Below are 16,106 nucleotides of genomic sequence, written 5' to 3'. Positions count from 1 at the left end.
CTTGCTTTTAATAAGTTTTTTCATTACACAAGAATGAGTGGCTTTGAGAACTGGTAATGAGGAGCTGGAGCAGAGTTGCAGGGTGAGTGGATGGGTCAGTGCATCACCTGTGCTCTGAGCCATTCCCCTCTGAGAACAGTCCTTAGAGCCCTGGAAGGGACTCGTTTTGTTAAACATCTTATTTTATTTGTTTTTTTTTTTATAATGCTGACAGATAGAGTTACATTAGCTTTTCATTTAGTAAGGAGGAATGAATCACTTGGTGTTAGCATAAAACCAGGTTTAATGTAATCAGAAATGGTCCACAATATAATTGCTCACAGTGTGACAAAGGCCACCTGCAATGCAGTTGTTGTAATTTGCCCGAGCCCTGTCAGTGCTTGTACCTGGAATACGGATCCTTCACCCAGCAGGTGAAGCTGAGAAGGTTTTTTAGCTGCTTCTGGTACACCAGACTGGATGGCTGGGGCCGTAGTAACCCTGAGCAAGAGCTAACTGAGAAATAAGTTGAAGGGCATTAGGCCCTAGCTTATGGAAAAAAAATCACCTCAGCTGTTCTATTAAAAATACATTGAAGAAATTACATACAAGAGCATGTCTGTAATCGTAACAAAGGCAGTGATTGCTACATGTTCAGTAACTCAGAAGTTCTGTAGGATATGTGTTCTGTTGATAATTTTCAGACCTGTTTCAGCTGCCATTCTTTCCTGGATTGGGGATGTGTTCAGTGCTCACATGAAAGAGCACTGGTTTCTTGCTGTATTTTACCTGAGAAAGAGCTGCCCCTCTGTCCTGTTACTGGGGCACAAGTTCACATAACCCTGGGGTTGGCTCCGTGGTTCACCTCACCCAAACACTCCCTGCAGAAGCATCAGCTGCGGGGAGATCGATTTAATGAGGAAGTGTAGGGGTTAATGCATATTTAATGCTATGTAAAAGCTTCACCTATATCTAAACACTCATTCTGCACCATCCAGGGTCAGACTGACAAAGGGAAGAGAGCAGGACCACCAAGAAAGAGGGTGTGTTCCAGTGTCAGGACTTACTTCAAGATGTGCTTATAAAACACAAGGGGTCAGTGATTTACTGGGCTGTGACTGGTATTTAAAAAAAAACAAAAAACACAAAACCCAAACTCCCACAGCCTCCTCTGGGGAGTGGGGAGGCAGGTGCTGGGGACCTCTGTGTACCTTGTAGAGATGGAGCCTGTTACCATCCCACCAGCTCCATGCTGGGTGTAAGATAAGACCTTAGGGACCCCACGGTGAGTCGTGGTTTTGAGTCTCTTCTTCACTCTCCTTTTGGTGAGGGAGTCGGTAACACTCACACTTCAGAAAGCACAGAGAGGGCCAAAGCAGAAGGCATCTGGGTCCGAGGGCAGAGCAGAACCGTGAGCTCTGCAGAGCCAGGACAAGGATCAACCCCAGGGTTGTGGTCCCAGCTAACAGAACTGGTAGTTGTTGCTCTTGAGGAGGGGCTGCCCGTTCTCCTCTTGCTCGCAGGACTCCTCACAGCAGCCAGAGGTATCACAGCCACTGTCTTCCTCAGCAGTGGAGGGGAGGTTGGTGTAGTCCTTGAAAGAAAAGGAAAAAACACATCACCCCAAATTGTTCCAGTCCCTTGGGTGGTGTACAACACCTGTTTCCACACGGGTGACCAGCTCACTCCACACCACCACCCTCTGCTGTGCCCACGGGGCGTGACCAGCTGGCAGGGCAGGCATGTGCCCAAGCTTTTGTGACAGCCAGTCCCCAGGGAGTGCACAGCAAACCCAGGGGAGTGGGGCAGGGTGCTGTGGGGGCAGTGTATCACTGCCCAGGTGAGGTTTCTGCCAAGCAGCCACATTTCTTTGTCCAGCTCTCTTTGGTCATGGTGGGGAGTGACTTTACCCTTCAGCAAGGGGAAATCCGGATGCCTCTTTACACTTCCCACCAGCACTACACTGCTCCCATCGGCTAACAGCAAGGGACATCACAAAAGTTGTCCAGGAGCTGTGTTCATGTAGAGGGAAGGCAGATCTCCACCCTTCTCTTCTCCAAAGGCCCTCACCTGCTCCTTGTGCACCTCCAGCTCTTTCTGGATGAAGCATCCGATCTGGTCGAAGGTCGGTCTCCGTGTGGGCTCCAGGCTCCAGCAGGCCTGCATGATGCTGTACCTGCAGGGCCAGACAGGGACAGAGCAGGTTGGTGGTGCTGCTGGACATCTGACCCCTGGGCTCTTCCCTGCAGCCCTCTGTGTGTCAGGGACACAGCACTGAGCAGGCCTTTGTCCACTCACATCTCCAAGGGAGCGAAGTCGGGCCTGGCCATCTGGTATCCCTGCTTCACCATGCTGTAGAACTTGCTGTTCACCACCATGCCAGGATATGGGCTTTTCCCTGTGGCAGTAACACAAGCAGAGGTGGCTCTCAGACCAGAGGCTCTCAGACACTCCACCCTCGAGGGGTTGGAAGAGGAAGCCTGGAGCATCACTTGAGCATCACTACTCAGGGAATTCTAAGTTAGAGCAGATGATCCAGAATGCATTGTTTTTAATGGTCCCTCTGGAAGCATAACACAGTGTTTTATAGCCCTGATAAACCTAGATTTTTGTCAACCTTCCTCCTTTCTTGGAAATTTTTTTTGCAAAGATGTTAGGGCAGTAGTGAGCCGTGGGAAACAAAACTGGTTTGCAAGCTCGTTTCTGTCTTACCGAGGGAGAAGATCTCCCAGAGCAGGATGCCGTAGGACCACACATCGCTCTGCACTGTGTAAATGCAGTCAAAGATGCTCTCTGGGGCCATCCATTTCACGGGCAGGCGGGCCTGGAAGAGCAGAGAGTCCTGCAGGCTAGGACAAGCTGGCAGCTTATGCTATACCCCGTCTTTCACGTTCTCCAGCCCTACCCTGCCATTGTGCTTTCTCTTGTGCCCATTTTAATCACTTACATTGCCTTTTACAACGTAATTTGAGTCATTCATGATGTCCCGGGCCAGGCCGAAGTCGCAGATCTTGGCTACCCGTCCATCTGATATGAGCACGTTCCTGGCTGCTAAGTCACGGTGGATGCACTGGGGAGACAAGAGCACAGCTGAGACCCACGCAGCAGCCACCAGCAGTCCCAAATAACCCCCTACGGCCCGGGCCTGTCACCAAAACTTGTAGGAGCCAGGAGAACACTTGACAGTGCTGCTTGAAAAGCCCCTGTCAGAGGCACCGTGTCACGTACAGAACGCGGGCTCGCTTTCAAGCACTTCATCTGCAATGTTAAGACACTGACATTTCATGCCATGTCCTTTAATCACTCATGGGTCTGTTTAGGAGGTTCAGAACCAGGGGCTGTTGGCACTGTGTCCTCATCTCTGAAACAGTCACACGGTGACTCTGCCTCTCTGAGCCAGCTCTGGCAGACAGCTCAACGGCCACTTTCAGTTCCTTGTCCCTGGGGCAGCAGGGACGCTGCCAAAGCAAGAAAGCTTCACAGCAAAGTTCCTGACCCCATGTAAAAGCAGGGGAGAAAATGTTGAGATTGGCATGACGCACAGCCCTGGATTCCCCCCTGTAACACTGACTGCCCTTCTGCGATGGCCCAGAGAGACAAAGACTCTGAAAGGAACACCAGTCACCATGGCCCAGGCTGTTTGAACCCAACAAACAGAGCAGAGAGGCCCATTTCCAGCAGCAGCTTGCTTGAGCTTGGCCACCCCATCCAAAGACATCCCAAGCCTTCTGCAGACAGGGTGGCTGGGCTGGTGTTTCCCAGTTGGGGCATTGAGGGCAGTTGTCCTCTTGGCACTCACATTCTTTGAGGCAAGGAATGCCATGCCCTGGGCCACCTGGCTGGAGAACTGTAGCAGGTCAGAGAGATTGAGGGGACGGAGATCCTCCCTGGCTTCATCTTCCTCCTCCAAGCTTCTCCCTGAAATTCAAAGCAGAGATTTAGATTTGCTGCAAAGCTGGCGAGTAACAAAAGCTGTGGTGTGTTGTGGTTCCCAGCGCTAAACCAGACAGGGTGGCCAAAAGAAAGAAGTCGTGAAATCTCAGAAACGAGCCTTTGACTCACCCCTGACTTGCGCAGAATCTGATGCTACTGAAGATGATGACGACGACACAGGCCTCATTTCAACATATGTTTCCAAACCTTGGCTGGAAAAGCCACTGTCGCTGAATGAGAAGCAACAGAGATGGGGGCAGGCTGTTAGCACCCTCCAGCAGTACCTTCTGCCTGCTCCACATCCACCAAGAGGAAAAAACACATCCCTGATTGCAGGAGGTGACTTAGCCAGAGGCTTCAGGGCAAAGGGAAAGGCAATGATGGAACTGATTCAGAAAGGGGAGAAAAACCCAGCCCTGGTGCCCTGTGTTATGGGGCTCCAAGTACTGCTCCCCTTTTGTTAAGCTCCTGGCTGATGGGGAGCATCATCCTACAAAACCCACGTGCCCAACAGTGCAGGAAGGCCAGAAGTTTTGGTTCTACACTGTGAGAGGACAGGTTGGACAAAAGCCTGGATTTATTGTGGGATGTTCAATGACTGCTGTCAAAATCTGTGAAAAACTCTGAACTATAACCAGGTCCAAACACATGCAACCCACGTGACTTTTACATCCTGGTATCCTGCCAGTCCCCAGACTTTTGACCTGAATCTCTCCCCAGCACAGTGCTCTGCACACTTCTACCCCAGGCCTGTGGCCCCCCGAGCTCTGCTCTTACCTGCGGATGTATTTTTTCTCTAGGTCAATGTTTTTGTAATCAGCAGCGCTGTCTAAAGAGGTGTCCAGGGCAGAATCCTGGATAATTATGGATTCAGCCTTCCTCCTCAGGAAATTCAGCAGATCTCCATAGCGACAATACTCAGTGATGACAAGGATGGGGCCTGGGAGAGCAGCAGAAAGGGTTCATTAAGAAAAGGTGTTACTGTGACCTGTCCTGAGGATTGCTGGGTCAGAGAGCTCATCAGCTCGCTCTGTGGTGTGGCAGGTGAGGACAGGTCAGAGCCTCAGAGGAGCAGGCCATGGGAGGGGCCCGTGGGGGAAGCAGGGCTGTCGGATCCTACCTCCATAGGTGCACGCTCCCAGCAGGTTAACAATGTTCTTGTGGTGTCCCAAGTGACTCATGATCTTCAGCTCAGACATGAGAGCCTCCTGCTCATCCGTGTCTGCTGATGCTGCAAGGGGAGAGAAGGACTTTGTGAAGGAGTGAGGGAAGGACAAGCAAGACATGAAGGGGGAAGACGGAGAAAGGTACAGACAGATATTTGGAACAAAAGGAGGAGACACACTCAGAGAGGAAGCTGTGTCTCCTGTTCCTCTGGCATCCCATGCCCACAGAAATGACAGTAATGTGATTCCAGCACCTGAAACATCTCTAAAAAGTAGGTGTTGCAGCCTGGGGGGCACCCACACATGGTGAACACACACTACATCCTGCCCAAAGGGGCATGGGGGTTTTCAGCCTTCACAAATTGCTCTGTGCTTACACTTTAGCATCTTCACAGCCACTTTGAGGACCGAATCTTCTTTGCCCAGCCCAATAGCAGTGGCTTCTACCACTTTTCCAAAGGCACCTGCTCCAAGAGTTTTTCCTGCAGAGAGAAATAAAAAGGTACTTTTTAAGATGCTTTATAGAAAAGATGGAACAGTTGTCCTGCACATAACCTTGAGGAGGATGTCTGGTGGGTGGGGATTCCTGCTGGGCCCAGAGAAGATGACACATCCCTTAGTCAGGAGCTGGCTAACATCCATGGGGAACTCTGCTGTGAGCAAAAATGGGGGAAAAAAGGCCATTTCCAAACATGCCTCACCAGCTCTGTGCCTTGGGAATAACCCTCACAACCTTCCTTGGAGCAATGGAAGATGGAGGGAGGTTGCACCCTACCATTTGCCTACCCTTTGCCACCCCATGGGGAAGAGGACAGGCAGACCTGGTAAAGGATGTTGCTCTAATACCTAAATGCAGCTTTGGGTATTGCCCAGATCTTTGATTCTGACCCTTGGGGCCTTTCAGCTCTATGATGAGCTTCACGCCCCCAGGTAAGCAGCACAGAAGGTTTCTTACCAAACTGGAGGTTATTCCTGGGAAACTCCCATTTTTCGTTGTATGGCAGCTGAGTGGGATCAATAAAGATGTAGTTATTCCCTTCACAGGCCTCAATGATCTTCCACCGCACCTGGTACTTGGGTTTCTGTAAGGAAGAGGCTCCAGTTACTCATTGTCCCTCGAGTTCTGAGTGTTCCCCATCCCCAGCACCCCCTCTACCTCTCACTCTGCAGGCACCGAGGGGAGACACAGATTTCAGCCCAGCAAATACCCCTTTTGCTTTGAACCTGGACTGAATGGGAGAGGCTTTGTCTGGTCCCTCTGCTGTTACAAAGTCCCCTCAAGTCATCACTCACGACTGAGGGAGATTCTCTTGCCTTTTTCAGTGAAAGCATTCCATTAGGAATGGCAGAGCTGGGAGAGCCAGCACGTCCCACCAGAGCAGTGGCTGACAGTGCCCAGCTGGTGCTGGGGGGGAGATGTCCCCACTGTGTCTCCTTCCTTGGTACCCTGGTTGCTGAGCACAGCAGAACGGTGGAGCTGGCCCAGCCCCACTTCCCTTACAGAGAAAAAAAAAGAAATGGAGAAAGAGAAGTAAAAATTTCTTCTCTTTTCTAAGAATCTCATGGCAGAAGTAAGGAGGCAAGGCAGTGCTGGAGCAGAGAAGCTTCTTGAGCCCATGGCTGAGATAGGTTTATAACCATGTCCTGCTTCTCTTGGGCTTGCAAGCCCTTCCTAAAAACTATTTTTTTCAGATATGTGCTTATACACTGATTGACTGTTCTTTCTGTCTCTGGACCACTGGCCAAAGACAGCTCTCCCTGCAAAGCTGTAGGTGCTTGTCTGAGAGAGGGATCTGATGGATCTTCTGACAACCAGCACCAGAACTTTGCTGCAAAATTTGCAGCCTTGTTAGGCTGCCAAAGGAAGGGTGCCAAAAGGGAGAGCTGAAAACCAGGTGACTTTCACCCACTGATGAAGCAGAGGTGGCTACTGATTGGTTCAGTTTAAGGAAACAACAGAGAAGGAATCCAAATTCTGAAAATGAGTCTTGCAGAGAAAATGGGGCAAGTTCTTATATAAAAATAGTGACCAAGACTTCCTGGAGACAAACTCCTTCTAACATCATCCTGTTTCCCCATAAAGACAGCTTTTATAAAACAGTGAGGAGAATAAAAAGCAAACGCAAACTGCAAACCACTTTTTTTTTTTTTTCTTCCTTAATTCAGTCCATGGGTTTATGGTGACCAAAGCAAAACCAGGTGCAACTGACAGCACAGAGTCAGCACCTTTGTCTGGCAACAAACAATAACCACACCGACCTCTGGGGGCTACAACACTGAGGGACCAGGGCAGGAGAGGTGTTAACACCCTGGGTTTGGTGCATGAGCTTTGCCCTGCAGCAGGAAACTCCTGGGGGAAGCTGGGAGGCAGTGGAGGTGTGGGAGATAGCTTGCCTGGTGCCTCCAAGCTGAATGATCCCTGCCTGTGGCTGCCAGTGGAGGCTGTGTGGCCTCTGAGGCTGGACAGCCCTGGCAGCCCTTGCTGTGCAACGGGGAATCTGACCTGGTTGTACTTGTAGAGGAGGAAGAGGAGTAGGAGGAGCAGCAGCACCAATGCCCCTATGCAGGTGGAGAGAATGGGGCTGAAGAGCTTGTTTGGGGGGGCCATGACACTTCCTGGAAGAGAAAGAAAAGGAGAATGAGTAAAACAGTCCCGTTTCAATCCCATCTCTGGAAGCATTTTGCCCAGCTATTCACTTCAGCTTCCCCTGTATGCAGCACACTCTGGCACCGGCCTCAGGGACACATTTTTGGGAGCTGCTGGTAACTGATGCCAAACTCAAGGCTGCAATTGTTCCCCCAATGCACCCCAATTTCCACACAAACAGCACTAGGTGCAGGTCAGACTGTCTGGGGAACAAGATTTGCACAACAAGAACAGTGCCATCAAAGGATGCAACCCCAACAGAGATGTACTCTGGCGGGCTGAGCAACTGCTGGCTGCACTGTGCCCTGGAGCCGAGTCCTGAAATGTGGCTACAGCCCAGCCAGAAATTCCCAGTTGGCTCCTAGGATTGGCAAACACCAAAGCTTCCCATCACCTGTGAGGGTACAGGGCTTGTGGAATCTATTCCACCGCCCTTACAAGACAGGGGGCAAATACATATAGGACAACGGGCCCTCAAAGCCCCCAGATTCTGACAAGCTACCAGTTTGTATCTTACTGGTGATGGTGAGTGAGTGAAACATGTCAGAAGCGTTGCCTTCTCCGTTAATGGCCACACAGCAGAAGGTGAAATTGGCACCCAGCTCCTGGAAGGGGATGCTGCTCTCCACCTCCACCTCTTGGAAGGGCAGCATGCTCACCACATGGGGCCTGGAGTCATTCTGTAGCAATCTATAGTCCTCGTTGTATCTGCAGAGATAGCAAGCAGGAGAGCATGAGTGCTGCCCTGCAGCACAGCAGCTCACAGGTGAATCACTGCAGCTCCAAGTTATGTTGCTCTCTGCCCAGGTAAATCCTCTCCCTGAATGCCACAGCCCTGTTCAGACAGAGCCTGAGGTGCATTCTGCCAACAGTGCCTTCAGTGGGGCTGGTGCTGAGACACAACAGCTGTGTCCAGGCAGCTGCAGTTGCTTTCTGTGATGCTGCAGCTCAGTGAACCTGTGCTCTGCAGAGCCTCAGACCTTTGGAGGTCCCAGAAATATGACTGCACCAGCCAGGATGTAGCTCTACAGCAACGTACACCAGGGCACTTCACTAAGGAATCCACGTGTTCCTCAGAAAAGCATGGAAAGAACATGAATCACAGCTGGCCAACCTCTTCAAGCTCAAGACTTCAGGAGTGGAATGTACTCCCTCTATTCAGGCAGTCCCCAAGAACCTCTTCTTTCAGCAGAGCAACATCCCTGTTGCTGTTACTGAACAGGCTCTGCTCTGTTGCCTGCAAGGGAGCCCATGTGGTGGCGCTCAGCAAACGCCACCATGGCAAGGGCAAGTGCCCACCTTGGATGTGCTCATTCTCCTGGGCATTTCTTACCTGTCAGAGTGCATGGGGCACTGGTACCACTCAATGCGTGGGGCAGGGTAGCCAAGGGCCAAGCACTGGAGGATGCTGGAGTCGTTGGCTGGCACCTTGATTTTGCAGACCGATGGGGAAGCTGTTGGGGAAGTCACATAAGCAGTGAATGCTGTGATCAGAGGAAGAGCACATCCACCATGCTGTGGGTTCACTTTCCATGTGTGCAACAATAAAACAGCAGCAGCCCCTGTGCTACTCATCGGCAAGTTCTGGCTGGGGCTGTGTGCCCTGTGGGTCCTGAGCTGGAAGCACCCTGGTACTACACTCAATTTGCTTCCAGCTGGGAAGCAGCCCCGGGGCAAGCAGAGCGAAAGAACGGGCAAGCACTTACATTTCAGAGAGATACTGAAGGTAACTGATGCACTGGTCTCATTGTTGAGGGCATGAAAGGTGTAGAGCCCTCCCTCTCCCTCCTGCAGGCGGTTCAGGAAGAGCGAGTTGTTGTACCTGCTCACCACGAGAGAGTAAAAACAGTGAAGAACACACAGGCTTTGCTCAGTGAGATGCTGCTGCACCCTAAAGCTATTACCCTTGATGAGTGCCACACTTCCTCTTGTGGGTTATTTTTGGTTTCTAAGAAAATGAAAGGGGAATTGCCAAAACGCCCCAACAAATGGAATGATTTTCCAAATGGAATGGTTTTCTCTCGGTCTCCTTCTGGTCTCAGTTGGCGGTAGGCTTTGGAAGAGCAGGCCTGTGCCCTCCATCAGATCATATCCACATAAACAATGTTTCTGCCTTCTCTAGAGATGGGCATACAGTGTCACTCATTACACACTCTCCAGACCTCAGAGCATGGGACAGGTCCAAGGAGCAGTGAGGGAATTAAAGTTTTCTGTGCTGATCATCCACCTCTACAATTTCTTCCAGCGAGGAGAGTGCAGGCTTGAACAACCAGATCACAAATGGGATGCTGATTTCCACAAGCTTTTCTAAAGAGAAGGCTGCCAAATTAGAGAAGGGTGGTGTCCTCCTTGACCTGAGCATACCTCCTCAGTGTGGTTTGCTAATGATGTTGAAAAGAGAAGACAGAAATGTAGAACAGTTCCCCTCTTCAAAACCTGATAGTTTTCTCTAGAATGGGGCCTGCCTGTCTGAAGGAAAGCATTGCTGGAAACATGCACAAGATAAAGAGCACATACCAGTTATTTCCAGAGATCATTTGGCCCTTGAATATGGTGCTCCCAGAGTTCTTCAAGGGGTTTGTGTGTTCCCAGCCCCAGTGGAGAAGTTTTGGGTAAGCTTTAATGTGGACCTGCAAATTCAGACTCTGTCCCAAAGCAACCTCCTGGCTGGTGGCATTCCCTGGGGTCAGGAACACATAGCCTCTCTCTGCAGGGTGGAGGAGAGTATGAACATCAGCAGGCACGTCCAGAGACCTGGAACAAGCTTATACCAGCTTCATAAACAGATCATCGTTGGAAAGGGCAGCCTCAGCTCAGAGACTGCAGGAGGGAATGAGACATTACACAGGTTATATTGCCAGTGGAGTACTTCTAAATTGCTTCTTTGTCATGGCAGCTTGGTTTACATTGCCTGAGGGGAGCTAGAAAACCTTAGTGAACTCTCATGGGGAAAGAGGTTTTACATGCTGTATCCTAAGAAGGGATGAGGCTAAAACTGTGTCTCCTACTTGTTCATAAAAGACAGGCCCTTTTAGCTAAACTCCTGGCTTCTCACTTGGAAACAACTCATTCCAAGCCCTCTTTCTGAGCCATGGTATGCAGCGGCTTTGGATCAGCAAACCTCAGCCTACAAACTGCGAGGATGGATTTTCCATCTTGAGATACAAACAACTGTATAACAGACCTGGGTCCTCTTGTGTGGGTCTGTGACTGGAAGAGACAAAAATCCATACTCTGCTCATCTGTCTTGCCCTTCCTTCTAACCCTGCCTCATTCTTTTTTATTATTTCAAAGCTTTATATAAACACGCAGAGACTGAAAAGAGCACTTCAGTTTTTCATCCAGAACCCAAAATATGTCCTCCTGCCCGTCAAGATGTGAAAGGAACACCAGTTCCTTTCCTAGCAGTTCCCTGCTTGTCACATGAACCTTCAGGCACAAGTGAGGATTATGTTTCCAACAACAAAACTAGGAGCAGGATGGAGGCAGAAGCAGCAAATACCCAAGGCTAGGTGTGATTCAGTGTTCCCTGGTCTTGTGGGGAAGTACTCACCTACCACCTGAAGTACTGTCGAGGCATTCCTGAATCCTGCTGAATTGTTAGCTATACAGATGTATTTTCCACTGTCTTCCATGGTCACAGCTGGAACAGTCAGGGTCTCATTGACGAAGTAGTTACCATTTTCAAAGTCAAGGTTTTTATTTGTCAGGACCTGTCAGGCAGAGAGGGAGCATCAGACTATTGGAAGGGCAGAGCACAAACTGAACACTTCAGACAGGCATACACACCTGTTCTAGTTCTGGGCTAGAGAGTACATCACTCAGAGCAAACTATGTGGAGACCCAGAGGCAGATTAAACCCAGGTATCTATGGCAGATATTCCACAGCAGTTAGGCTATAGCTATTGTCAGCCTTCTGACTGCAACTTGGCCTCACACTCTGTGATCCAAACAGTCCTTGCGTGTTATTTCAGCTCCTTAATAAAGACATCAGACACAATAAGGACTGCTGGCAAACCTTATCTAACCATCTAGCAGTTAAAAGTCAGCAGAGATTTTGAAATGCATTCCCTTTTTTCGCCCGTGTCTTTTCTCTGGAGAATTGTGTGTCCTGAACACGTTTGCTGGTTTATAAGTCCTGGCAGGGCTAGGTGGAGAATGTTGCCTTAATAGGTAACTGTGGCTTCTGCCCAATGAACTCAGCTGAAACAACATATTCTCTGCCTCTCTTACAGCAAGATCCTGACAATGTCATCCCAAAGAAAGGATATTCAGATTTCTACAGCTTGGGTAGTTCATGGCTTTGCTGCAGGTGGTATGGATGTGGGTAGTTCTTGCCACTCTATGTTCCCCAGTTTCCAGGAAAGCCCCAAACCCCATCGAAGATGCCCGACTTACTCTCTTTGCTGCTGTCACCCATCTGACGTTAAACCTGTGGGAAGGAGCAGTTACTCTGCAGGTGACCTGGAAAGCTTCGCCCACGATTCGCACGTGGTCTGCAGGGTCCATCACCACTGACACAGGCTTGGTCGGTGCTACAGAAAGGCAAGCAGGGAGAGATTCAACGTCAGCTGGTCCAGTGATTCCATGTGCTTTGGACAACTCCCCAGGACCTGGCTAACTTGGATGGCACTGGCACAGGTTGCCCAGAGAAATTGTGGATGTCCCATCCCTGGAAGTGGTCCTGGCCAGCGTGGATGGTCCCCTGAGCAACCTGATCTAGTGGGTGGCGTCACTGCCCAATGGCAGTGAGTTTGGAACTAGGTGATTTTTGAGGCCCCTTCCCACTCAAACTATTCTATGATTCTACTTTATGACTCTACCTTCTCCTTTCCATTTTTTTTAATCTCTTTACCCCCAACCTTCTCCTTCCCTAGTGACCCCTTTTGTACTTGTGTCTGTGGGGAGCAGTACAGGTGGGGGAGGACACAGCAGTCAGCACTGTGGGTTGGAAGGGAAGGGGAAGCTTCTGCTGTGGTTACACATGGAGCATCAAGGCCTGAGGACTTTTTTCTCTGATCTGTGATAGTGCCTGCAAAGATTTGAAGACTGCTGAGCCCATGGAAGCCCACCTGCAGGAAACAATTTACCTGAGACTGATGGAATTTGACCTCCATTTTAGAAACTGCAGATTCAGAAGGTCTTTCCTGCCACCAGTAAGGAGTTTTTCTTTAACTGTCTACTGCTTAGCTATTAGTGGCCCTGAAGACAGCAACAACCCCAATCCTTTACCTTCTTCCATAACCAGTCTTATTCTTGGTGATTTCTTAATTTTTCCATTTATCTCTGCTTGGCATCGGTAATAACCCTTGTGCTTGCTTTGTACATTGTATAGTCTTATTCCTTTCTCAGCACTGAAAGAGTAGTTGGTCCCAGGTGGGAGAGGAGAGGCACCATCCGTTGTCAGAGTCACATTGGATCCATACTCAGGGGCCGTGATGAGACAGGGGAGATCAACATTGCCGCCTTCCGTCCCAGGGACCCGGAATTCTGGGGTGTACCACACATTGTCGGGATCTGCAGAGGAGGAGAGACAGGCTGGAGAACGGGACCAGAAAACGCACTGAAGCTGAGAAACACATTCCAGACAAGGCAGGTCTCCAGCATTGCTTCCCAGTGGGAGTTTGATGCTGGGGCAGCCCTGCTCAACGCCTGCCTGACTCAGCCTCACACGACAAGCCCAATTCCAGCTAAGCCGTTTGAGGGGGTCACAGCAATCAGCTCACAAAGGCACACAGACAGGAGAGGCTGAGAAATGTGCTTACCTCTAACTAAACTTTTCACCATGGTGTTAGCTTTATTTATCACACCTCCAGCTTCCCTGCCCAGGACAGAACCTCTGGTACAAGGGAAGGGATGAAGTGAAGCGGTGGAGCCCCCACAGCATAACTTCTTCTGGGATAAAATAATATTTTCAGTTCAGGTCATGCTGTGAGGATGTGATCCATGTGACTCTCTCCCTTATCTGAGGTGCTGGCAATACAGTTCTCTGATCTGGAGATCTCACAGCTCATTATAACACTGAACTGACTTTTATCCCTGGTTTTTCAGGAAGGGAAGCCACAGTAGATAGAGGGAGAGATCCAGGACATTCTCAAACATGCATGAGATGCAGCTCTTACCCCAGGGCTTCAGCCATGGGCCCCATTTTGTGTGGACTTAGATGGCTGTGGGTGAGCCACTGCCCCAGCAGGAGCCTACACTGCTCCTCAAACACACACACAGCCACAGCTGTAGACAGGACCTGTGTGATGGCTGTGCTCCCTGGAAGGAGGTTGTGCTGGTTACCTCTCACAAACAGGTGGATAGCTGCAATGCCCTTGTCACTGCTGTTGACATGAGCACAACTGTAGGTGCCAGTGTTCTTGTAAGTGGCCTTGGGAATACTGAGTGTGCTGATGGTGTGGTTACTGAACGCGTTCCTTTGTTTAATCCATTCAACTTCAGACTCTCCTGAGCAGCGCAGGGTGACTGGGTCACCCGTGTTGACAACCAGAGCAGGGAGGGCAGGGCTGATCACTGGGGATGCTGAGCCTGCAAGGGAAAGAGAGAGTGAGGATGCAAAAATGATCCCTAAAGAGGAGTTCACACTGCTGAGCACAGAGTATCTCAGCATCAGGAAAAGGCTGAGCTTGGCATTCAGACTGGTTTTTTGGCTCACATCACTCCACCCATTCTCTGTCACCAATATGGCCTGATACTACAAGGAATAAATTTCAGAGAAGAAACACCACCCCCTGCCCTTCCCCCTTCCCTGCCATGTGAACATCTAGACCTCTGGGACAGGAAGAACAATCATCTGGAGCTGATTAGGGCAGATGTTAGCTTGGAAATTGTTTCTTGCCTCTTCTTGCAACAGTTTTCCTTTTGTCGTAGAGCTGGAGCTGCCCTATGGACCAGGTTAGCCCATTGCACCCTTTGGTGGAGCATAAGTCAAGTTTGGTGGATGTGGCTCTGTGTTGCAGTGGTGTTGTGATTAGCCTGAGCAGACCTGGAAAGCGTCTGCAGAGTGGGAAATCAGTGCACATCCTTTGGGAAGACTGGCTTTTTGTCTCCAGGTGCTGGATTTTACACCTCCTTACGTGTATCGTGGAGTCACACACAGTGTTCTCCTCGCAGATACCATCAAAACATCATGAAGTGAGCCAGCATTATTATTGATATTGGGGAGAGGAAACTGAGGCACAGGAAAGCTAATCAGCTGAGGAAAGCCAAACACTGCAGCTGTTCATGGAGCACAGCAGTCCTTTGGACACCAGCATCACAACCAGGTGGATTTCTGATGCCAACTCCACCTTGAAGATGGCTTCTCTGTTGGCTGAGTAAAGGGGAACCAGGGTCTTACTCCAGCCCTTAGTGTCAGAAGGAAATATTTTTCCTTGTTTTGCCATGTCAGCGAGTTCTTTGAGTCACCACCTATATTTAGGGTGGGGGGAAGTGCGAAATGAATCAGTGTCGTGGGGCCAGGGAAGAAGTGGTGCTGCCACCCCCACGCCAGGCCTTCAGGGAGGACAGGAAACACATTGCAAATGGCTATCTGTGCTCGGGGGGCTCTGCACCCTCCTCCAGCCCCTATCCAGGGCTATTCTCCCACTTCTGCTTTCCTTCCCGATTGCTAACCCGTCCTCACAGCTTAAAGGGATATACACCCTGGTTCAGATTACACTAAGCATAAAGGTAGCTGTGGAATCTATCAGCTCGTTGCTCTTTGTAGAGGTCACTGCAGGCAATGATCCTCCTGCCATGGACGCTGCCCCTGTAACAGCCAGCAGAAGCACAGCCCCATCCTCCTCCCCCCCTGCTCACAGATCACTTGGTGAGGAAGACTGTGATGGCCAAGGTATAAATGTGTGTCCTGTGCTGCCAGCTCAGGGCTGTAACACCCAGAGCCCACAAAACATCATTTAAGCCATCTGGGGCTGAAGCCTCCCTCCATACAACAAAGGGCTGAGAATTTAAGACTTAAGGCCCCGGAGAGCATTGATGGTGTGTGACAATGACACACTTGTCACGGGGAAACTCAGAAAAGGTTTAGATCAAACTCACTGGCCCTCTGGGAAGAAGCAGAAGACGAGAATCTTCAGAGAATGGAATATTTGACATTTTATCTCCCCTCCTTTTTTTTTTTTTTTTTTTTTTTTTTTTTTTTTTTTTTTTTTTTTTTTTTTTTTTTTTTTTTTTTTTTTTTTTTTTTTTTTTTTTTTTTTTTTTTTTTTTTTTTTTTGGGTGATGTTTTTATCTACCTGTGGAAAGAGGAAAAGCCTCATTTATTCCCCGAGTGGAGGAAAACATATCCCAGAGTCATTTGCAAAGCCACATTTTCCACATATCTGTGGCACAACATTCCTCCCCTTTTTGCTAAGCTGTGATTTCTTCTGGGT

The 16,106-nt window shown here is 49.7% G+C and overlaps 1 protein-coding gene across 1 annotated transcript in view; it reads right to left on the bottom strand.

The window, feature by feature from the left end:
• Window positions 1–265: 265 nt before the first annotated feature.
• Window positions 266–16,106, bottom strand: part of CSF1R (colony stimulating factor 1 receptor) — a 19,351-nt gene continuing 3,510 nt past the window's right edge. The window contains exons 2-21 of the mRNA XM_027895288.1: window positions 14,014–14,259; window positions 12,958–13,242; window positions 12,124–12,260; window positions 11,279–11,438; window positions 10,243–10,432; window positions 9,432–9,547; window positions 9,059–9,179; window positions 8,243–8,433; window positions 7,582–7,694; window positions 6,034–6,160; window positions 5,456–5,560; window positions 5,033–5,143; window positions 4,690–4,852; window positions 4,042–4,142; window positions 3,779–3,897; window positions 2,927–3,049; window positions 2,692–2,803; window positions 2,278–2,377; window positions 2,050–2,155; window positions 266–1,573 (exon numbers count right to left, since the gene is read on the bottom strand). Of these exons, the coding sequence (XP_027751089.1) occupies window positions 1,442–1,573; window positions 2,050–2,155; window positions 2,278–2,377; window positions 2,692–2,803; window positions 2,927–3,049; window positions 3,779–3,897; window positions 4,042–4,142; window positions 4,690–4,852; window positions 5,033–5,143; window positions 5,456–5,560; window positions 6,034–6,160; window positions 7,582–7,694; window positions 8,243–8,433; window positions 9,059–9,179; window positions 9,432–9,547; window positions 10,243–10,432; window positions 11,279–11,438; window positions 12,124–12,260; window positions 12,958–13,242; window positions 14,014–14,259 (2,858 nt within the window). The 3' untranslated portion in view covers window positions 266–1,441. The remainder of the gene's footprint in view (window positions 1,574–2,049; window positions 2,156–2,277; window positions 2,378–2,691; window positions 2,804–2,926; window positions 3,050–3,778; window positions 3,898–4,041; window positions 4,143–4,689; window positions 4,853–5,032; window positions 5,144–5,455; window positions 5,561–6,033; window positions 6,161–7,581; window positions 7,695–8,242; window positions 8,434–9,058; window positions 9,180–9,431; window positions 9,548–10,242; window positions 10,433–11,278; window positions 11,439–12,123; window positions 12,261–12,957; window positions 13,243–14,013; window positions 14,260–16,106) is intronic.

The sequence above is a fragment of the Empidonax traillii genome, unplaced genomic scaffold (assembly GCF_003031625.1).
Source record: "Empidonax traillii isolate 1590-97213 ecotype Southwest subspecies unplaced genomic scaffold, ASM303162v1 scaffold455:size476776, whole genome shotgun sequence".
Classification (NCBI taxonomy): domain Eukaryota; kingdom Metazoa; phylum Chordata; class Aves; order Passeriformes; family Tyrannidae; genus Empidonax; species Empidonax traillii.
This window is presented reverse-complemented; position numbering and strand designations above follow the sequence as displayed.